At 41.2% G+C, this 24,135-nt stretch overlaps 1 protein-coding gene across 4 annotated transcripts; it reads left to right on the top strand.

Moving 5' to 3' along the window:
• The first annotated feature begins 1,584 nt into the window (after positions 1-1,584).
• On the top strand, positions 1,585-22,066 carry LOC110505444 (uncharacterized). 4 transcript variants are annotated; one of them, XR_016491932.1, is made up of 7 exons: positions 1,601-1,945; positions 7,432-8,949; positions 9,167-9,471; positions 10,562-10,662; positions 18,626-18,716; positions 20,095-20,194; positions 20,367-22,066. XR_016491932.1 is itself a non-coding variant. In XM_021584662.3 (6 exons), the coding sequence occupies exons 2-6, from the start codon at positions 7,504-7,506 to the stop codon at positions 20,494-20,496; spliced, it is 2,082 nt and encodes a 693-aa protein (XP_021440337.3). In that variant the 5' UTR covers positions 1,585-1,945; positions 7,432-7,503; the 3' UTR covers positions 20,497-22,066. The 4 variants fall into 4 exon arrangements, 2 of the variants coding, with proteins under 2 accessions (XP_021440337.3, XP_021440338.3); XR_016491933.1 differs by having other exon boundaries at positions 1,868-2,810; XM_021584662.3 differs by lacking the exon at positions 18,626-18,716 and having other exon boundaries at positions 1,585-1,945.
• The last annotated feature ends 2,069 nt before the right edge of the window (positions 22,067-24,135 follow it).

The following is a 24,135-nucleotide window of genomic DNA, read 5'->3' on the forward strand; positions in this document are numbered from 1 at the left end:
TCCAGACAATGTCAGGAATAAGCATGTTCCAGAAAAACTTTCCTCTCGGTGTAAGTTGGTTTTGTAAATGAAGAATTTGTCTCATATATTTATTATAACAAGATCTCTCAAGTAAGCCCATGCCTTCCAATCTGAGTTCTGGATAAACTTTGTGATCATTACCAAAGCTAAGATTAGTTTTAATTAGTGTAGTTAGACCACTGGGAATGGCTTTGATCACAGAAATAAACTCTCTGAAAGGTATTGGAAACTCTTTCAATGTTATAAATTGTTCATATGTGAAAAATTGTGCAGGAAACATATTTTCCATGCCATTAAAGCTTGTTGGTGAAACCTAGCCAATTTAGCAGGTAATCTTTCAGGAATATAATTACATTTCAGTAAAATTGAAGAACTCCCAATTTAACACATTATTTGGTATGAAATACCATATTGAATCAGTATTGATCAAACGTTTTTTCAACCAGTTTATCTTGAAAGTGTATTTTATGTCAACAAAATCCAACACTTCTAGACCGCCTTCAGCTCTTTTGTTAGAAAGGACAGATTTTTTAAAGTTTGTGAGACTTATTTTTCCAGATGAAGTCAAGAAAGGTCTTATTGATCTCTTTACAAGTAGCAAGATTTACACATAACGATAATGCGGGTTACACAAAACGACAGTCCCTCTGCCTTGGACAGAAGTACTCTCCCAAGTATAGAAAAATCTCTTTGTAGCCAATTCTTAAATATATTTTTAGTTCTCTTAATTTTAGGAGAGAAATTCAAATGTTGTCTGACTTAGTGTTTTTTTGACAGATGTATTCCTAAATATTTAACACAGTCCCTTACAGGAATATTTTCTATTTCTTTATCATCAGAGTCAAATAAACATAAGATTTCACATTTAGAAACATTCAGTATTAATCCTGATGCAATAGAAAATGCAGTTATAGCATTAAGGGCATAGGCGATCTGGTCTTTGTCTCTTAAGAAAAGAGTAGTATCATCAGCCAGTTGGGAAATGTTGATTGCTTTGTTAAAAATGGTTAAGCCATACACATTTGCATTATTCAGAATATCTAGAGATAGAAGTTCCACAACCAAAATGAATAAAAATGGCCAAATTGGGCATCCCTGTCGTACACTTCTGTTGATACTGAATCTTTTGGAAGTATTAGGGTTTAGTAGCACAGAACTATTTATATCTTTGTAAAACATGCGAATTACTTTAATAACATTTTCACCAAATCCCAAAAGTTTTAGAGACCTAGAGAAATTCATGTTCAATTGTGTCAAAGGCTTTACAGAAGTCAAAAAATAGGACAACCGCATCTGAGTCAATTGCATCTGAATAATCTATAAGGTCCAAGACTAAACGAATGTTAGAGTTTATGTGACGGTCCTTCAAAAATCCTGTTTGAGTCTCATTTATAATGGTATCTATTCCTTTTCCGACTGGGAAAAATCGATTTGAACGGTCATCCAACTCGGAATTCCAACTCGGGGCTCTTTCTAGAGCTCTGACTTTCCGAGCTGAAGATCACCGACGTCATGATGTAACCTCGTAATTTCAGAGTTCCCAGTTGCCTTGAACGCGGCAATAGACATGCGTTATTGTGCATTTCTCCGCGTGCATCTGAGGTAAAGTAATGACTGGCTACAACTGGAGCGAGGCGCGATAGTAAACCAGTTCCTCTGGACAGTCCTGAACTTGACTCCCATTCCTGCCAGAATCCCGTGGGACCCCTGTTTCCGTGTCAAACTCTAGTACACACGCCTCACTTCGATTGTATCCAAATAAGGATAGATTTCTGGTCCATCGGTCAAATGTACCCTCTAACTTGAAGATGTCACGTGAACTCATTGCTCTTCCTTCCACACGGAGGCACCCCGCTAAATTGAGGCGCCAATTACCACAAGTGTTTTTGGCTGTGCATTGGCTGATTTGACAACAATACAAGTGGTGAGTTTATGGACATTAGCTACTGTTCAGTTAGCTAGTTATACAACCAACTATCAAACTTTTGTGTTGGACCGATAAAAAAAAATCTGATGAGGGGGAAGCGACGCGCTAACGTCAACATGTTTTTACAACTTTAATTTACGTAAAACAATACCTATCTAAGAAAATGATTGATGCATGGCACCTTCAAATAACAGTAAATGAGACGAAATATGCCAATTTGAGCTAGCTAGTCTGGCTCAAATTATTTTGTGATGTGTCGTGATGAATCGCATTTCCTAGCGAGCTACAGTGTTGGCTAGGTAACGTTAGTAGAAAAATCAATATAATGGTAATTTTGTGAGGTTAGCCAACTGCATTTTTAACAGTATACCGTAAGTGTGCATTTCGCATGTGTTTCTAGAACCGTATATTGATAATCTATTCACGTTTAGGTGGTGTTCTGGCTATCAGAGCCAGTCTACCTCGGAAAATAACACAAGGTCCTTAGGCTAACTGTAACGTTCGGCTCCTTAAGAGTACATCTCGGGTTAGGACAGGGTCTGAAGTGCATCTATAACAGGAGAAGCTTCCCAGGGTGGTGCGGCAGGCTCCAGGTCATCAGACTGGGCCCAGAGTATGTGAGCGGAGCGAGGAATTGCGCGTGCCCAATTTGACTGAAGCGTGGAGCAAGTTACCCAAAGGCTTTTTTCCATATTTTCATTAAGAAACTGACAAAACACACAGGTGCAAGATGAAGTTGACTTACAAAGAGTAAAAGAGGGAGTGCGGTGATGTAGTGTCAACTAAAGAGTCATTGTGGAATCTGAGAAGACACGCCTCCCGAAACATGATGGTGTACTACATGCTAGCAGAAAGGAACGAGGTGGGTAGCTAGCTAAGTGTGTCATTGTTGCAAATGATTTAGAAACAAAAAATCTGATCGCTTAAAAGTTCAGTTCATTTTCATTCTATTGTCTATGCTATAGACTATCATTGAGTTTGGTCCAATAGGCCTGACATATTACCTCTTCTAAAGAAGTTATTGCTTTTGATGGGGTTATTTCGCCTAAAAACCTTTTTAGGCTTACCAATAGAATAATTAAAAAAAAATACAAAAAACTCCGCATTCCTGGCAAGAGTGGCCCGAAGGGTGTTCATTTCATTATTTGAAAAGTGCACAATTGGCCCAGCGTGGTTTTTAATAATCTTACCTTGCTTCAAAGTAGCCTATAGGCAAAATCCGACCATGGAAACGTGGAGGCAATTATTTTATAGTCTTCAGAGGCTGCATGTGAATTTCAAGTTTGGGGAAGTTAGAATTTATCCTACCAGTTCTACCCTTCTGTGTGCCAGTTATGATTTTCATATGTGTGTTTTTGTGGACAGTTTCATTTCAATAACATTTTCTGAAAATTGTCATGTGGTCAATCGCAAAAAAATATATAATCTAAAAGTTTAAAGTCGACTAATGCGAGATCACCAGCCTCTGCCATATTGATACTAGAGGTCGACCGATTAATCGGATTGGCTGATTTAATTGGGGCCAATTTCAAGTTTTCATAACAATCGGAAATCTGTATTTTTGGGCACCGATTTGCCTATTTTATTTTTATTTTATATATACCTTTTATTTAACTAGGCAAATCAGTTAAGAACATTTTCTTATTTTCAATGACGGCCTAGGAACGGTGGGTTAACTGCCTTGTTCAGGGTCAGAACAACAGATTTTCACATTGTCAGCTCAAGGGATTCAATCTTGCAACCTTACTTGTATACTCAGTCAGATTATACTGTATCTGACTGAGCGGTGGTAGGCAGAAGCAGGCGCGTAAACATTTATTCAAACAGCACTTTCGTGCGTTTTGCCAGCAGCTCTTCGTTGTGCGTCAAGCATTGCGCTGTTTATGACTTCAAGCCTATCAACTCCCGAGATGAGGCTGGTGTAACCGAAGTGAAATGGCTAGCTAGTTAGTGTGCGCTAACTAGAGGGACGGAAGCTATACTGTTACACTGGCAATACTAAAGTGCCTATAAGAACATCCAATAGTCAAAGGTTAATGAAATACAAATGGTATAGAGGGAAATAGTCCTATAATAACTACAACCTAAAACTTCTTACCTGGGAATATTGAAGACTCATGTTAAAAGGAACCACCAGCTTTCATATGCTCTCATGTTCTGAGCAAGGAACATAGCACATATTGCACTTTTACTTTCTTCTCCAACACTTTGTTTTTGCATTATTTAAACCAAATTGAACATGTTTCATTATTTACTTGAGGCTAAATTGATTTTATTGATGTATTATATTAAGTTAAAATAAGTGTTCATTCAGTATTGTTGTAATTGTCATTATTACATTTTTTTTTTAAATCGGCCGATTAATCGGTATCGGCTTTTTTGGTCCTCCAATAATCGTTATCATAATCGGTCAACCTCTAATTGATACATCATGATCCATTGGCGGGTAAAGAAATGAGCACATGAAACTCAATGCAGCAGTAGGCCTATAATGCTCTTTCATGCTGAGGATAGTTGGAAAGATCTTTCAAATAGCTTACTTTGAGGAACTATAGATTTAATATATAATTTGAAATGGATGTTTAAAAAAAAAAACTTTCGTATATTTCCGCGCAGCAGGCCAGGTACTTCTATACGTGCGCTCCCTCAACATTATCAGGACAGAGAAACCAGACACATACTCACTTGGAGCACTCCAAACAAAATTGAAAAAAACATATATACTAACCTTGTAAATTATTATGAAATAAAGCATAACTTCTTTCTCACTTCTTTCATAACACATATGGAATCATGTAGTAACCAGAAGTGTTTTTGTTACGTTACAGCTTTATTCTAAAATGTATTAACCTTTTGTGACACTAGGGAGCAGTATTTTAATTTTTCGAAAAATAACGTTCCCGTAGTAAACGGGATATTTTGTCAGGACAAGATGCTAGAATATGCATATAATTGACAGCTTATGATAGAAAACACTCTAAAGTTTCCAAAACTGTAAAAATATTGTCTGTGAGTATAACAGAACTGATATTGCCCTGAGAGAAATCCAATCCGGAAGTGCCTCATGTTTTGAAAGCGCTGCGTTCCAATGCGTCCCTATTGAGCAGTGAATGGGCTATCAACCAGATTACTTTTTCTCCATATTCCCCAAGGTGTCTACAGCATTGTGACGTAGTTTTACGCATTTATGTTGAAGAATACCCGTAAGCGGCTGATGCTCCCAGAGTGATTCTCGTGTAAAATACAGAGGTAGCCATTATTCCAATCGGTGGATATATTATCAAATAGATATTTGAAAAACACCTTGAGGATTGATTATAAACAATGTTTGCCATGTTTCTGTCGATTTTATAATGGAGCTAATTTGGAATATTTTTCTGCGTTTTCGTGACTGCAATTTCCGGGCGATTTCTCAGCCAAACGTGAAGAACAAACGGAGCTATTTCGCCTACGAAAATAATATTTTTGGAAAAAAAGGAACATTGGCTATCAAACTGGGAGTCTCGTGAGTGAAAACATCCGAAGCGCATCAAAGGTAAACAATTTAATTTGATTGCTTTTCTGATTTCCGTGACCAAGTTACCTGCTGCTAGCTGGACAAAATGCTATGCTAGGCTATCGATAAATTTACACAAATGCTTGTCTAGCTTTGGCTGTAAAGCATATTTTTAAAATCTGAGTTGACAGGGTGATTAACAAAATGATAAGCTGTGTCTCAATATATTTCACTTGTGATTTTCATGAATAGGAATATTTTCGAGGAATATTTATGTCCGTTGCGTTATGCTAATTAGTGTCAGTCGATGATTACGCTCCCTCATGCGGGATGGGGAGTCGTTTCCCCCCCTCAGAAATTGACACACGACACCATAATGACAAAGCAAAAACAGGTTTTTAGAATTGTGTGCATATTTTTTACTTTTTTACAAAAACTGAAATATCACATTTACATAATTATTCAGAACCTTTACTCAGTACTTTCTTGAAGCACCTTTGGCAGCGATTACAGCCTCAAGTCTTCTTGGATATGATGCGACAAGCTTGGCGCACCTGTATTTGGGGAGTTTCTCCCATTCCTGTCTGCAGATCCTCTCAGGTTGGATGGGGAGCGTCGCTGCACAGCTATTTTCAGGACTCTCCAGAGATGTTTGATCGGGTTCAAGTCCGGGCTCTGGCTGGGCCACTCAAGGACAATCAAAGACATGTCCCGAAGCCATTCCTGTGTTGTCTTGGCCGTGTGTTTCGGATTGTTGTCCTGTTGGAAGGTGAACCTTTGCCCCAGTCTGAGTTCCTGAGTGCTCTGGATAGGTTTTCATCAAGGATCTCTCTGTACTTTGCTCTGTTCATCTTGGCCTCGATCCTGACTAGTCTCCCAGTCCCTGCTGCTGAAAAACATCCTCACAGCATGATGCTATCACCACCATGCTTCACCGTAGGGATGGTGCCAGGTTTCCTCCAGACGTGACGCTTGGCATTCAATGCTGCAGACATTTTTTGGTACCCTTCCCCAGATCTGTGCCTTGACACAATCCTGTCTCGGAGCTCAACGAACAATTCCTTCAACCTCACAGGTGGACTCCAATGAAGTTGTAGAAACATCTCAAGGATGATCAATGGAAACCGGATATACCTGAGCTCAATTTCGAGTCTCGTAGCAAAGGGTATGTAAAATAAGGTATTTCCGTTTTTATTTTTAATGCAACTGCAACATTTCTAAAAATCTGTTTTCGCTTTGTCATTATGGTGTATTGTGTGTAGATTGGTGACATTTTTTTATTTTTTATTAGAAGGTTGTAACATAACAATGTGGGAAAAGTCAAGTAGTCGAAATACTTCCCGAAGGCACTGTATATGTATGTTACTACTCGACTAAAACAATCCCGGTCAACCAATAGCCTAACGACCAAACAATCGACCAGTCGACCAATTGGGCTCAGCCCTAATTCTTTGGCAACAGCTATGGTGGATATTCCTGCAGTCAGCATGCCAATTGCACACTCCCTCAACTTGATACATCTGACAATGTGTTGCCTGACACAACTGCACATTTTAGTGGCCTTTTATTGTCCCCAGGACAAGGTGCACCTGTGTAATGATCATGCTGTTTAATCAGCTTCTTGATATGCCTCACCTGTCAGGTTGATTAATTATTTTGACAAAGGAGAAATGCTCACTAACAGGGATGTAAATACATTTGTGCTTAGAATTTGAGAGAAAAAAAGCTTTTTGTGCGGGTGGAACATTTCTGGGATCTTTAATTTCAGCTCATGAAACATTGGACTAACACTTTACATGTTGTGTTTAATGTTTTTGTAGTTTTTACCAGGTGTACAGGACGTGACTCTTATTCTGAAGGATTCCAAAAATATGTGATCCAGAGGGGCTTAGTTATTCTTTCCTGCTTCACAACTGTAGCTCAGAGAGGGTCTGAATTGGAATTGAAGCAAAATAGTTGTGGATGTCATTTTTTTCCTACCCTTTAGGAAACATTCTAGAAGAGTTCCTGATCCTGGTATCTGTTTAGCCCCAGCTGGTTAACCACTGTATCGGGGGCAATGGAGAGGCCTATCCAGCCTCTGAAGACAATATTTCATAGGCTAAGTAGTGCAAAACCAAGAGGAGATGATAAGAGTTTTGGGCACTTGAGACCGCTCTCTGTTTATTCTAGAATGATAACTTGTGAAAACGGTAGGGTTAGTCCTAGCGGCACTAACCAGTCATGGAATTCATCCAATCCATTCTGCAACTTGAAAATAGAGATTGTGAACAACAATGCCCCTACAACACACAAGAGGCGATTGGATGACTCCTGCCTTGATGACACGTACGAGACTACATACAAAAAGCCCTGCAGTCCTAAGGCCATCTCCCCAGACCTGGCTTGTGTTGTAGTTTCATGCAGCATCCTTCCAGATGTAGCCACTGTCTCCCCTACCACTGACCTCCAGAAAGTGCCATCTAGTGTTGAAAATGCAGTCAAAGATAATGGTACACCAGAAGCTGTGATATGTGTGCCAAACTCTGATCATATCCAGTGTGGCCAAGCAGGAGAGGCTGGAAGTAGACCGGGTGGTGCTGCAGCTCCAGGCGGCCCCGTATCAAATGAGTCTGAGACCCTGAGCCATGAGCCTGAGAAAGTCTCGATGGACCTTGGTCCTGTTTTTGACTTTGACGTTGACGACATCATGTGCCTGAGCCCCATTGACAGCGACAGGGGGAGCGATGAGGGCATTGAAGCCTTTGTCGATAGCTGTAACAGTTTTTACGACGACGGCACCCGTAACCCCAGTGACGGCGACACCCAGCAAACTAAGCCTTTCTTAGCTCATAGTCCAACACAGGACCAGGTTTCAAGGGAGGGATATGACGTAGGAGAGAGGGAGGAGGGGAAAGGAGAGAAGATGGTGGGAGAAGGAGAAAGGGGAAAAGAGGGCAATGAGGAGATAAACCATCAGGAGGAAGAGGAGGTTGTGAGCATTGAGGGTTTTTTTTCCAGGTCCTACCTTGAGGCACTTAAAGCAATAAAGGATGTGTCTCAGGCTGTGCCACCCCTGCAGCCCCGCATCTCGTCCAGCCCTTTGTTTATGGGGAGGGAGGTGATGCAGACGCTGCAGGTGGCTGTGTCAGATGATGGGGAGCCTCCATGTCCTCCAGGGTTCCCTGATCCCAATGGGGGCCAGGCTATGGTTTGCCAGCCACACTACTCTTTCACTTCGGAGGATGTAGCTTATGGGTTATATGGGGCACCTCTGGTCCCAGTGGAGGGTGCAGATGAGGGCTTGGAGGGTACGGCAGGGGACGATTGGAGTATCGGTGCCCCGATACTGGAGTCCTCATTGTGTCACATTGCCCCAGTGGAGTTCAATGCGGGTTGTGAGGGAAATGTGGTGGAGGGGGGAGGAGGTGTGCTTGATTCAATTCAGGAGTGCCAGGTCACACTCCTGGCTGAAGAGGTAACCGTGGAGCCCAGCTACGAGAAAGCCTTTCCTCTCCAAGTCCAGGTAAGTGGTCCGAACGCATTTATTTTGTTTTCTTAATGTAGCTGTTTGATTTAACTAATCATATTTCATCATTAACAAAAATAAATCCTGTATTTTGTGTCCATATAGCCATGTTTTGAAATGTATTTGTTTTCCCTGCATCAACTGTTAGGATAGCTTAGATTTGGTTGTGACTGTATAGTGCCATATTGCTGTAAGACCTTTCTGCTGTGTCCAGGTGAGGTCAGTATTGGTGGTTCCCAGCGTGCAACAGAGCAGCAGCAGCCAACTCTCAACGCCACCTGAGCAGAAAGTGTCTGAGACCAGGTCTGCGCAGAAACCTTCTCTGGAGAAGAATGTTGTCAATATGACAACAAGACCTGTCAAGAAACCTTCACCTGGACAGAACATTATCAAGAACACAATTGTCCATAAACCTTCGCTTGGGCAGAAAGTGACGAAGATAAAACCTGTCCAGGCAGCTTCAACTTCGTCTGACCAGAAAGTGGTCAATACAAGACCTGTCCAGAAAACTGCACCAAGGTACATTTCAGAGTCCTTGATGTTTTCTAAATATCCTCTAGAGGGAGCAATTTGGTGATTTTTCTTCCCTATCTGGCATGGCCTAAAATTAACACCCGCCAAATGCAGGCAGATTTTGGCATTGGCGGTAAGATGTCTATTTCACCAGCCATGTTGGCGGGTGGTCAAGACTCCAGTGCTAGCATTTCACTTGCATTTATGAATTAAAATAGTATGATTTATAGCAAAATAAATGCATCCGCAGTCTTTCTGCTGTTTTTTGTTTCATAGTTGGTAAATGAATCACACATAGTCAAATAACTATTAATCCTATAGCCTATCCCACATCGCTCAGCAACATTGCCTGGCTGGGGGCTGTGCTGACGTCAAGTGCTTAGAAGCGCTACTCATAGGCATAACGAAAGTTGACTGAAGTGAGACTGTCCTTGTGTTTCATGGCTATTTACTTTGTTTTGTTCACAAGCTAGGTTGTTTTTCAATGTTTGAGTTTCAACTGCTAGGGAAGAGAAGACGTTGGCTCCTAGTCAGACTCAATCTCACAGGCACAAACATGGCTCAACTGGCATTACCACAGTAACCTCCCGCCCTGAAAGGGGCAGGCGAACATTTGTCTCATCTGACATTTTGGTTTAAAGACTTGGTCACAAAAGATCAAATGAAACACTATTACTCATTACATCTTACTAGTAATACAATTATTGATTTAGAAACATGACAAAGAATCCTCATCCCTTTTTTTGTGTTGGTGTAATTCCAGCAGACAAAAATATTTTGGGTGGTGGGTAAATTTTAAAATCTACATGCTGGCTGTTGGACCAAAAATTTTGCTTCAGACCCTGCTGACTGGTATTATTTCCAGAGAGACTGGTTTATTTTTCTTCTCTGAATGTAGACAGACGGTCTGGTTATTCTCCCACTCAACCACTTCACAAATGCATCTTTATTTAATCAATACTTTTACATGACTTGAATGGTCAAAGCCTCAATAAAGCATTACTTATTCAATTCTGTCAGATCTGAGGTCTTGTGCGAGTGTAAGGAAGCAGAATAGATTTCTTGAGTGTTTGAATTGGGTGGATGTCTTTTCCAGGCCAGTGGTCTATGACAGGGAGGAGGACTGGCAGCGTGAGAAGTGGCTCTATGTGGACTCAGTCACCAGACACATAAGGGAGAACATTGGTGCAGGAGAAGGTAAGAGGTGTATCTCATTATTTGGGATGTTGGGGGCCTGGTGCTAACCGGGTGCTTCAATTGGTGAGTTTAGTGAAATGTTCTTGTTATCCCAACATAAGTTATTTCAACTAATTTCTCGTTCTCTTGAAGTCTATTTATCGCCCCCAAAACCTTACCCCATTTCCACACTGAGTCCTTATCTTATGTTGTCGTGAATCCTCTGTGGTTGGCTGTAATGATGTGTAAGGCTTTGTGTGAAGTCCCGTTCTAAGTCAGACTTAATTCATGCCAGTCCTAATAACCTTGAATCCTAACCTACCTATGAATTTTGCTGTGCAGTGCGTAAAGGAAAAGACCAGTCATTTAGAAATGTTAGCGTGTGTGTATGTATATGACAACTGAAATACCACATGTAAGTATTCAGACCCTTTACTCAGTACTTTGTTGAAGCTCATTTGGCAGCGATTACAACCTCAGGTATTCTTGGGTTTGACGCTACAAGCTTGGCACACTTGTATTTGGGGAGTTTCTCCCATTCGTCTCTGCAGATCCTCTCGAGCTCTGTCAGGTTGGATGGGGAGCGTCGCTGCACAGCTGTTTTCAGGTCTCTCCAGAGATGTTTAATCGGGTTCAAGTCCGGGCTCTGGCTGGGCCACTCAAGGACATTCAGAGACATCAAATCTAATTTGTCACATGCGCCGAATGCACACTTACAAGCCCTTAATTAACCAACAGTGCAGTTCAAGAAATACAGTTAATATTTTCTTAACTAAATAAAATAAAAGTAACAGAAGAATTACATAACAATAACAAGGCTATATACAGGGGCCCGGTACCGAGTAAATGTGCAGGGGTACAGGTTAGTCGAGGTAATTTGTACATGTACACTACCGGTCAAATGTTTTAGGACACCTACTCATTTTCTTTCTTTTTTTATATTTTCTAGAATAATAGTGAAGACCTCAAGACTATGAAACAACACATATGGAATCATGTAGTAACCAAAAGAGTGTAAAATAAATCAAAATATATTTTCTATTTGAGATTCTTCAAATAGCCACCCTTTTCCTTGACTGCCAAGAGCATGCAAAGCTTTCTCTCAACCAGCTTCACCTGGAATCCTTTTCCAACAGTCTTTAAGGAGTTCCCACATATGCTGTGCACTTGTTGGCTGCTTTTTCTTCACTCTGCAGTCTGACTCATCCCAAACCATCTCAATTTGGTTGAGGTCGGGGGATTGTGGGATGCAGCACTCCATCACTCTCCTTGGTGAAATAGCCCTTACACAGCCTGGAGATGTGTTGGGTCATTGTCCTGTTGAAAAACAAATGATTGTCCCACTAAGCCCAAACCAGATGGGATGGTGTATCGCTGCAGAATGCTGTGGTAACCATGCTGGTTAAGTGTGCCTTGAATTCTAAATAAATCAGACAGTGTCACCAGCAAAGCACACGCACAGCATAACACCTCCTCCTCCATGCTTTACGGTGGGAAATATACATGCGGAGATCATCTGTTCACCTGTCTCACAAAGACATGGAGGTTGGAACCAAAAATGTCCAATTTGGACTCTAGACCAAAGGACAAGTTTCCACCGGTGTAATGTCCATTGCTCGTGTTTCTTTGCCCAAGCAAGTCTCTTCTTCTTATTGGTGTCCTTTTAGTATTCGTTTTTTTGCAGCAATTCTACCATGAAGCCCTGACTCTAGGCCCAAGAGGCTTTTAAACAGCTTCTACCCCCAAATCAAATTTTATTTGTCACATACACATGGTTAGCAGATGTTAATGCGAGTGTAGCGAAAGGCTTTGGCTTCTAGTTCCGACAATGCCGTAATAACCAACGAGTAATCTAACCTAACAATTCCACAACTACTACCTTATACACACAAGTGTAAAGGGATAAAGAATATGTACATAAAGATATGTGAATGAGTGATGGTACAGAACGGCATAGGAAAGATACAGTAGATGGTATAGAGTACAGTGTATATAAATATGAGATGAGTAATGTAGGGTATATAAACAAAGTGGCTAGTGATACATGTATTACATAAAGATGGCAAGATGCAGTAGATGATATAGAGTACAGTACATACATATGAGATGAGTAATGTAGGGTATGTAAACATTATATTAAACCTGTTGTGACGAGCAATCCCGTATCCGGGATCGTAATTATAGCCTCAAGCTCATTACCATAACGCAACGTTAAACCCTCTTAGAGCCAGGTGAGACGCTAGCCAACAGGAAATGGAAATGCGCAACGCCAAATGCTAATAGTACTCGATAAAACTCAAACTTTCATTAAAACACACATGCAGGGTACTGAATTAAAGCTACACTCGTTGTGAATCTAGCCAACATGTCAGATTTTTAAAATGCTTTTCGGCGAAAGCATGAGAAGCTATTATCTGATAGCATGCAACCCCCCGAAATACCTGAAGGGGACGTAAACAAAAGAATTAGCGTAGCCGGCGCTACACAAAATGCAGAAATAAAATATAAAACATTCATTACCTTTGACGAGCTTCTTTGTTGGCACTCCTATATGTCCCATAAACATCACAATTGGGTCTTTTTTTTCGATTAAATCCATCCATGTATACCCAAAATGTCCATTTATATAGCCCGTCTGATCCAGGAAAAAACAGCTTTCCAAAACGCAACGTAATTTTTTTAAATTAAAAAAGTTGCCTATAAACTTTGACAAAACACTTCAAAATACTTTTGTAACCCAACTTTAGGTATTTGTAAACGTTAATAATCGATCAAATTGATCACGGGGCGGTCTGTATTCAATAGCAGCTACTCTTGAAATCATGGTCCATATTCTCTCTTCCATAAACTTCCTCCTGTGTACTGGATGACAGGAAGTGCCTATTTCTCATTTCACCAAGGATTAACTTCAACCCAATTGCCAGTACTGGCGACATCGTGTGGAAGCTGTAGGAACTGTAAACTGGCCGCTATCTATTTTCCCTTGCCATAGACAATTCAGAGACTGGCGGATGGATACTGTTTTTTTTTTGTTTTTGTGAACAGGTTTTTCTTGGGATTTTGCCTGCTATTCACGTTCTGTTATAGTCACAGACATGATTTAACCCGTTTTAGAAACACACATACTAATCATATGCATATACTATATTCCTGGCATGAGTAGCAGGACGTTGAAATTTTGTGCGATTTTTAACAAAATGTTGAAAAAATTCAAGAGAGCTCAGGCAAGGTGACCGGAAACATGACCGAATACAAATAGTGTAGCTATTCCACCTGCAAGGCAATCAAACAAGCTAAGTGTCAGTATAGAGACAAAGTAGAGTCGCAATTCAACAGCTCAGACACAAGAGGTATGTGGCAGGGTCTACAGTCAATCACGGATTACAAAAATAAAACCAGCCCTGTCGCGGACCAGGATGTCTTGCTCCCAGACAGACTAAATAACTTTTTTTGCTCGCTTAGAGGACAATACAGTGCCACTGACATGGCCCGCTACAAAACCTGCGGGCTCTCCTTCACTGCAGCCAACATGAGTAAAACATTTAAACGTGTTAACCCTCGCAAGGCTGCAGGCCCAGACGGCATCCCTAGCCACGTCCTCAGAGCATGCGCAGACCAGCTGGCTGGTGTGTTTACGGACATATTCAATCAATCCTTATCCCAGTCTGCTGTTCCCACATGCTTCAAGAGGGCCACCATTGTTCCTGTTCCCAAGAAAGCTAAGGTAACTGAGCTAAACGACTACCGCCCCGTAGCACTCACTTCAGTCATAATGAAGTGCTTTGAGAGACTAGTCAAGGACCATATCACCTCCACCCTACCTGACACCCTAGACCCACTCCAATTTGCTTACCGCCCCAATAGGTCCACGGACGACGCAATCGCAACCACACTGCCCTAACCCATCTGGACAAGAGGAATACCTATGTGAGAATGCTGTTCATCGACTACAGCTCAGCATTCAACACCATAGTACCCTCAACTCGTCATCAAGCTCGAGACCCTGGGTCTCGACCCCGCCCTGTGCAACTGGGTACTGGACTTCCTGACGGGCCACCCCCAGGTGGTGAGGGTAGGTAACAACATCTCCACCCCGCTGATCCTCAACACTGGGGCCCCACAAGGGTGCGTTCTGAGCCCTCTCCTGTACTCCCTGTTCACCCACGACTGCGTGGCCATGCACGCCTCCAACTCAATCATCAAGTTTGCGGACGACATTAAAGTGGTAGGCTTGTTTACCAACAACAACGAAACAGCCTACAGGGAGGAGGTGAGGGCCCTCGGAGTGTGGTGTCAGGAAAATAACCTCAACCTCACACTCAACGTCAACAAAACAAAGGAGATGATTGTGGACTTCAGGAAACAGCAGAGGAGTGGAGAGGGTAGTAAGTTTTAAGTTCCTCGCGTACACATCACAGACAAACTGAATTGGTCCACCCACACAGAGCGTTGTGAAGAAGGCACAGCAGCGCCTCTTCAACCTTAGGAGGCTGAAGAAATGTGTCTTGTCACCAAAAGCACTCACAAACTTCTACAGATGCACAATCGAGAGCATCCTGTCGGGCTGTATCACCGCCTGGTACGGCAACTGCTCCGCCCACAACCGTAAGGCTCTCCAGAGGGTAGTGAGGTCTGCACAATGCATCACTGGGGGCAAATTACCTGCCCTCCAGGACACCTACACCACTCGATGTCACAGGAAGGCCATAAAGATCATCAAGGACAACAACCACCCGAGCCACTGCCTGTTCACACCGCTATCATCCAGAAGGCGAGGTCAGTACAGGTGCATCAAAGCAGGGACCGAGAGACTGAAAAACAGCTTCTATCTCAAGGCCATCAGACTGTTAAACAGCCACCATTAACATTGAGTGGCTGCTGCCAACATACTGAATCAACTCCAGCCACTTTAATAATGGAAATGGCTGTAAAAAAATGTATCACTAGCCACTTTAAACAATGCCACTTAACTTCTTCGATATAGGGGGCACTCTTTTAATTTTTGGATAAAAAAACGTTCCCGTTTTAACCTGTTGGATCTCTAGGGGCGCTATTTCATTTTTGGATAAAAAACGTTCCCGTTTTAAGCGCGATATTTTGTCACGAAAAGATGCTCAACTATGCATATTCTTGACAGTTTTTGAAAGAAAACACTCTGAAGTTTCAGAATCTGCGAAGATATTGTCTGTAAGTGCCCCAGAACTCATTCTACAGGCGAAACCAATATGAAACGTCAAACAGGAAATGAGCAGAATTTCTGAAGCTCTGTTTTCTAATGTCTCCTTATATGGCTGTGAATGCGACAGGAATAAGCTTAGACCTTCTGCCGTTTCCCCAAGATGTCGGCAGCATTGTGACGTATTTGTAGGCATATCATTGGAAGATTGACCATAAGAGACTACATTTTCCAAGTGTCCGCCTGGTGTCCTGCGTCGAAATTGGTGCGCAAAGCCAGGTGCAAGTATTTTTCCATTTGATTGAGAGGAGAAACCATGCTTCCACGAACGATATATCATCGAAGAGATATGTGAAAAACACCTTGAGGATTGATTCTAAACCACGTTTGCCATGTTTTCAGTCGATATTATGGAGTTAATTTGGAAAAAAGTTTGCGTTTTGAGGACTGAATTTTCGGGGGGTTTTTGTAGCCAAATGTGATGTACAAAACGGAGCTATTTCTAATACACAAAGAATCTTTTTGGAAAAAACTGAGCATTTGCTATCTAACAGAGTCTCCTCATTGAAAACATCCGAAGTTCTTCAAAGGTAAAATATTTATTTGAATGTTTTTGCTGGTTTTTGTGAAAATGTTTCCTGCTGATGCTAATGCTAAATGCTACGCTAGTTATCAGTACTGTTACACAAATGCTAGTTTGCTATGCTTGAGAAGCATATTTTTGAAAATCTGAGATGACAGTGTTGTTAACAAAAGGCTAAGCTTGAGAGTTAGTATATTAATTTCATTTCATTTGCGATTTTCATGAATAGTTAACATTGCGTTATGGTATTGAGCTTGAGGCTATCATTACGCTACCGGATCCGGCATGGCTCAGCGCTAGAGGTTAAACAAGATATTTTGTCACGAAAAGATGCTCGACTATGCATATAATTGACAGCTTTGGAAAGAAAACACTGACGTTTCCAAAACTGCAAAGATATTATCTGTGAGTGCCACAGAACTAATGCTACAGGCGAAACCAAGATGAAACTTCAAACAGGAAGTGAGACAGATTTTTGAGGCGCTGTGTTCCAATGTCTGCTTATATGGCTGTGAATGCGCCAGGAACGAGCCTACACTTTCTGTCGTTTCCACAAGGTGTCTGCAGCATTGTGACGTATTTGTAGGCATATCATTGGAAGATTGACCATACGAGACTACATTTACCAGGTGTCCGCCTGGTGTCCTCCGTCGAAATTGGTGCGTAATCTCCAGCTGCATGTATTTTTCCATGTGATTCAGAGGAGAAACCAAACTGCCACGAATGACTTATCATCGAATAGATATGTGAAAAACACCTTGAGGATTGATTCTAAACAATGTTTGCCATGTTTCTGTCGATATTATGGAGTTAATTTGGAAAAAAGTTCGGCGTTTTGATGACTGAATTTTCAGGGTTTTTTCTTGGCCAAACGTGATGACCAAAACGGAGCGATTTCACCTACACAAATAATCTTTTTGGAAAAACTGAACATTTGCTATCTAACTGAGAGTCTCCTCATTGAAAACATCCGAAGTTCTTCAAAGGTAAATTATTTTATTTGAATGCTTTTCTTGTTTTTGTGAAAATGTGGCCTGCTGAATGCTAGGCTTAATGCAATGCTAGCTATCAATACTCTTACACAAATGCTTGTTTTGCTATGGTTGAAAAGCATATTTTGAAAATCTGAGATGACAGTGTTGTTAACAAAGGGCTAAGATTGAGAGCCAATATATTTATTTCATTTCATTTGCGATTTTCATGAATAGTTAAAAGCAGTGGTTCGCGCTTTCAGTTTCGTGCGAATGCTGCCATCAATCCACGGTTTCTGGTTTGGGAATGTTTTAATCGTTGCTGTGGGTATAACGTCGCCAATGCACTTTCTAATGAACTCGCTCACCGAATCAGCGTATTCGTCAATGTTGTTGGACGCAATGCGGAACATATCCCAATCCACATGATCGAAGCAGTCTTGAAGCGTGGAATCAGATTGGTCAGACCAGCATTGAACAGACCTGAGCGCGGGAGCTTCTTGTTTTAGTTTCTGTCTGTAGGCTGGAAGCAACTAAATGGAGTCGTGGTCAGCTTTTCCGAAAGGAGTGCGGGGGAGGGCCTTATATGCGTCGCGGAAGTTAGAATAACAACGATCTGGGGTTTTACCAGCCCTGGTAGCACAATCGATATGCTGATAGAATTTAGGGAGTCTCGTTTTCAGAATAGCCTTGTTAAAATCCCCAGCTGCAATGAATGGAGCCTCAGGATATGTGGTTTCCAGTTTACATAGTCAAATAAAGTTAGTTCAGGGCCATTGATGTGTCTGCTTGGGGGGGAATATATACGGCTGTGATTATAATCGAAGAGAATTCCCTTGGTAGATAATGCTGTCGACATTTGATTGTGAGGAATTCGAAGTCAGGTGAACAGAAGGACTTGAGTTCCTGTATGTTGTTATGATCACTCCACGTCTCGTTAATCACAAGGCATACCCCCCCGCCCCTCTTCTTACCAGAAAGATGCTTGTTTCTGTCGGCGCGATGCGTGAAGAAACCAGCTGGCTGCACTGACTCCGTTAGCGTCTCTCGAGTGAGCCATGTTTCCTTGAAGCAAAGAACGTTAGTCTCTGATGTCTCTCTGGAATGCTACCCATGCTCGGATTTCATCAACCTTGTTGTCTAGAGACTGGACATTGGCGAGTAGTATGGTAGGGAGTGGTGCGCAATGTGCCCGTCTCTGGAGCCTGACCAGAAAACAGCTTTGTTTGCCCCTTTTACGGCGTCGTTGTTTAGGGTCACCGGCTGGGATCCATTCCTTTGTCCTGGGTGGAAGGCAAAACGCAGGACCCGCTTCGGGAGAGTCATATTCCTGGTCGTAATGATGGTGAGTTGACGTTGCTCTTATATTCAGTAGTTCCTCCCAACTGTATGTAATGAAACCTAAGATTACCTGGGGTACCAATGTAAGAAAAACACGTAAAAAAAAAAAAAACACTGCATAGTTTCCTAGGAACGCGAAGCGAGGACTGCCATCTCTGTCGGCACCGGACTAGAAAGCCATAAGACTCCTGAACATCTAGTCAAATGGCTACCCAGACTATTTGCATTGCCCCTCTCCACACCACTGCCTGTATAGTCACTTTAATTAACTCTACCTACATGTACATACTACCTCAACGAACCAGTGCCCTGCACATTGACTCTGTACCGGCATCCCCCTTTATATATATATATATATTTTTTTTTTTACTGCTGGTCTTTAATTAAAAAAGACCAGCAGTTTAATTAATTAAAGTAACCGTTTCACAGTAATTTTGTATTTGGCGCATGTGACTAATACAATTTGATTCAGTCTCTGAACAGTTGATGTTGAGATGTCTGTTACTTGAACTCTGAAGCATTTATTTAATTGATTTGGGTGGCTACTTTGAAGAATATAAAATATATTTAGATTAACATTTTTGTGTACTACATAATTCCATGTTTGTTCTTTCATAATGTTGATGGCTTCACTATTATTCTACAATGTAGAAAATAGTAAAATTTTTAAAGAAAAAACCTTGAATGAGTAGGTGTGTCCAAACTTTTGACTGGTACTGTAGGTGGTTCCAAATGAACTAAAGCCAGCCCTGTAACTGACACGCAAGTCAGAAAGCACTTGCACGTCATTGACATGGATTTCCACAAAGTTCCCACTTCGGATTTCCCACTTCAAGCCCAAATATACCATACTTTGACTAAAATTGACAATTGTGCAACATCATAGGTAAGCTCTGGGCACCATCTTTTTTTTGCTGGTGTAGGCGCTTAAGCCGTCGCCAGGTACTTTACCACACATGTAACAAATCTTAAGAGCTGCTTGGGCTAGGATAATCACCTTCACTAGGAAGTTGTCTTTCCATTTTTCATTGATAGTTTGACTTTTTTTCACAGAAATACAGTTATTAGGACTTGCTCACTGACTGGCTAGGTTTTTTTCTTAATTGCCTATTTTGTGCCCTAATTATATCCTTTTTGTTATGGACACAGCTTAATCTAATATTATTAATAAAAATAATAGTAATGGTCATTTAGCAGACACTTATCTGAAGCCACTTGTTCTAGATTTCTGAATAATGCTTGTAATGACCCTCAAATGGCATAATTCCCAGGTTTTCTGTGCCATTGATGCTGTATATTCTTGCTGTCCTGTATCATCTTCTTCATAGTAATTGTTCAGCTTGTAGTGTGTGTGTGTGCTACCTGTATGGGTTTGTCTCCAGGGGTGATGACTGAGCTGCTGAACCTGATGAACCATGTTGCCGATCAGAGACCAGGCACCAACGGCAGGCAGTGGCAGCACCCCTCGGATCTCACCCGCAGGTACAGGCATCTATCTACATGCGTGTTTTTCTACTGCTGCCCTCTGTAGAGGACATTTCAGTCTTAATTGGACAATTGATTGCATCTTTTCTAATGCAGTCACATACTCCTTTCTGAGTATTGATTTCACTTTACCCCATACAATTTTTTTTCTCAAATGTTTGTTCATCAGAAATTACCAAAGACGATTTGGAAATGACAGAACAAATTACACTCTGGACGAATGGCAGAACCAGAACTACAGGAACCACCAGCGCTTTGCCAATCTCCCACAGATCTTTGAGAGAAGTCCAGTTCTGTAAATCCAAGCAACAAAGCATTTTACAAGAGGAATGTATAGGGCAGTACACTTTTAAATTTGGCAAATGACATCACTCAGGTCATTAGGTGTCTAAGATTTGAGCTCTTATATTGTAAGCCTAGAACCATGGTTAAAACTTGAATGAATCCTTTACTTCTGCTCAGCTTTTAACAATGTCTTTCACTTATTGTTTTTTGTTTGAAATTAATTAATTTATCCTCGCTCAAGATTTGTATGTTTATTGTTAGTGTCTTGAAGCCCAGAGATTATAATTTTTTTCAATTTGTTTGATCTGAGACAGTAATATTGTGGATTTTAGTGTGATTAATCTATTTTCTTGTTGTACTTGAATTTAAATTATGTTCCTTTCAGCTTACCAACTAGTATAACATTGATGACAGAAAAGGAACAAAAATAACGTAATAGCCAATCGTTGTGCGTGCCTGTCTCCTGTCTGCACTTATTTCCTTTTTGTACTGTACTCCTAGTTTGTGCTAGGCACCTTGTTTGCACAGGCTTTTTTTTAATGTTTTAAAGAACTCCTTTTTGAATATTGTGCACATTTCCCTGGCTAAACTTTTATTTGTGCAGTTGAATTTCTTTCCCCATACATGTTGCATTCTTGCTGTTGAAGTACAAACAAATCATCCAACACTTTGTTAGTACTTGGTTCTGATTAGCCCCTTGGTTCAGTTGGAACACTTTGAAGGGACAATCAAATCATAACTGATCTACACCATTTTCAAGGTGTGGTGCCGTATGTATTGTTCCAGATGCTGTTCACTTACTGCCTCTGGCCTGTCATTTGTTTATTAGCATATGCCTGAGTATTTGAGGCCATGTTATGGTTGCTTGAAGTTTTTGTTCCATCTTAGATTTCTTGTCTAACAAAATTAAGGGAGTTATTAGTTTGTCACATGGATTAGGTCAACTCTTAAAATTCTCTACTTTATCTATATTCTGTGCAGCGAAGCGATATGGATTGGCCTTGTATTGATGCTTGTGTTGGAGAGACATCTGTAAACATAATCTAGTGTGGGAATTTGGTGAGAAACCTGATTTGTAGGGATCTGTTATGTGTGGCCTATTTTCTTTGACATTGTGAATCTCGGCACATTTCTCGCACAGGTTTCTGATTTCACATTAAAAGCAGTTGCCTGAAACCCTGAGTGAACTTTTACAAGGATGAATGTCTAGCCCAGTCAGAATACCATATGAGTGCACTCGATGACTGAGGAGATATTGCATGTGGCTCACTGATGCTAATAGAATAGAGGTTTCATTTATAAGAAAAAATAAATGGAGCACTTTGGCAGTTTACAATAAAGATGATGGAATTGCAGTGCAGCCTACCTATGACCATCTAAGCTTGCTTACTAATTTACTTTATCTTTTAGGTTCTCATAATCATATAATATGCTATTCAACCTCTGATTTAAGCTTATTGCTAACAGCTTTAAATAGCATATGATTTAATTACCTACATGTGGATATGGTAGGCCATCATTGTAAATAAGAATTTGTTCTGAACTGACTTGCCTAGTTAAATAAATAAAAAATGTGGATATGAACACTAAGCTCAAGTTCATCCCTCTCAGTTACCATTGTTGGAATCCTGGAAGAAAATGATTTGACATGGTCTATTGGTACTGTAGTATTTTTGAATCCAGCTGTGAGAAAAGGAGCAGAAAATGATTTAATGTTAAATCACTTATTTTATTAACCGTACACAAGTAAGCATACACCATAATCCACATTATAGACATTGTGTAACCTTGTGCATAATCGTAGAACCATGCTATCCCTCATTAAAGAGCAACATGCACTTTCTGATTTGGCCTTGTTTTAGATTTGGTTCATGAAGAAATGCTAGATGCCGTGACTGAATTCAAATGTGAGTTGGTTTCTGGGTGCAGTTTGATGTGGGTGTCTTGTGTGTTTGCAGGTGGGAAGAGTTAGCCAAATTATTTAGCCAATTAGCTTCAGCTGACAGGTGTGCAACTGGCAATATTGATTGAACTTTGGATAGCCTATCTCCGGGGCTAGTTAGAGACCGTCAATGAATTACACAATGAAAATGTTTGCAACATGAAAATTATCTCATTAAATGCTTTCAATATTTGTATATACATTTATACAATTTATAGTTTGGTTTGAGTCATTTAAATTTGAAGCTACAGTACCAGTCAAATGTTTTGACACCTACTCATTACAGGGTTTTTCTTTATTTTTTACTATTTTCTACATTTGTAGAGTAATAGTGAAGACAAACTATGAAATAACACATGGAATCATGTAGTAACCAAAAACGTGTGAAACAAATCTAAATATATTTGAGATTCTTCAAAGTAGCCACCCTTCGCCTTGATGACAGCTTTGCACACTCTTGGCATTCTCTCAATCAAATCAAATTCTATGAATCATATGCACCGAATACAACCAGTGTAGACCTTACAGTGAAATGCTTACTTACGAGCCCCTAACCGACGGTGCAGTTTCAAAGAATACGGATAAGAGATAAAAGTAACAAGTAATTAAAGAGCAGCAGTAAAAAATAACAATATATACAGGTGGGTGCCAGTTAGTTGAGGTAGTATGTATGTAAGTAGAGTTAATTAAAGTGACCATGCATAGATGACAATGCGAGTAGCCATTTGACAAGATGTTCAGGAGTCTTATAGCTTGGGGGTAGCTCTTTAGAAGCTTCTACCCTCTTTAGAAGCCTCTTGGACCTAGACTTGACGCTCCGGTACCGCTTGCCATGTGTTAGCAGTCTGACTATTTTTATGACTAGGGTGGCTGGAGTCTGACAATTTTTAGGGCCTTCCTCAGACACCGCCTGGTATAGAGGTCCTGGATGGCAGGAAGCTTGGCCCCAGTGATGTACTGGGTCGTTCTCACTACCCTCTGTTGTGCCTTGCAGTCGAAGGCCGAGCAGTTGCCATACCAGGCAGTGATGCAACTAGTCAGGATGTTCTCTGGTGCAGCTTTAGAACCTTTTTGAGGATCTGAGGACCCATGCCAAATCTTTTCAGTCTCCTGGGGGGGAACTTGAAGCTCTCAACCTGCTTCACTGCAGCCCTGTCGATGAGAATGGGCGCGTGCTCGGTCCTATTTTTCCTGTAGTCCACAATCACCTCCTTTGTCTTGATCACGTTGACAGAGAGAGAGGTGGTTGTCCTGGCACCCCACGGCCACGTCTCTGACCTCCCTATATGCTGTCTCGTTGTCGGTGATCAGGCTTACCACTTTTGTCATCTGCAAATTTAATGATGGCATTGGAGTCGTGCCTGGCCGAGCAGTCATGAGTGAACAGGGAGTACAGGAGGGGGCTGAGCATGCACTTCTGAGGGGGCTCCTGTGTTGAGGATCAGCGTGGCGGATGTGTTGTTACCTACCCTTTCCACCTGGGGGCGGCCCGTCAGGATGTCCAGGATCCAGTGGTAGAGGGAGGTGTTTAGTCCCAGATTCCTTAGCTTATTGATGAGCTTTGAGGGCACTATGGTGTTGAACGCTGAGCTGTATTCAATGAATAGCATTTTCACATAGGTGTTCCTTTTGTCCAAGTGGGAAAGGGCAGTGTGGAGTGCAATAGAGACTGCATCATCTGTAGATCTGTTGGGGCGGTATGCAAATTGGA

The sequence above is a fragment of the Oncorhynchus mykiss genome, chromosome 25 (assembly GCF_057628025.1).
Source record: "Oncorhynchus mykiss isolate SJ-2025 chromosome 25, ASM5762802v1, whole genome shotgun sequence".
NCBI lineage: Eukaryota > Metazoa > Chordata > Actinopteri > Salmoniformes > Salmonidae > Oncorhynchus > Oncorhynchus mykiss.

Excerpts from the sequence above, each read along its gene's own strand:
- LOC110505444 (XM_021584662.3), top strand. The coding sequence starts at position 7,504 with ATGGAGAGGCCTATCCAGCCTCTGAAGACAATATTTCATAGGCTAAGT. Across the intron at positions 8,950-9,166 it reads CCTTTCCTCTCCAAGTCCAG|GTGAGGTCAGTATTGGTGGT; the intron begins GTAAGTGGTCCG and ends TGCTGTGTCCAG. Across the intron at positions 10,663-20,094 it reads GAACATTGGTGCAGGAGAAG|GGGTGATGACTGAGCTGCTG; the intron begins GTAAGAGGTGTA and ends GTTTGTCTCCAG.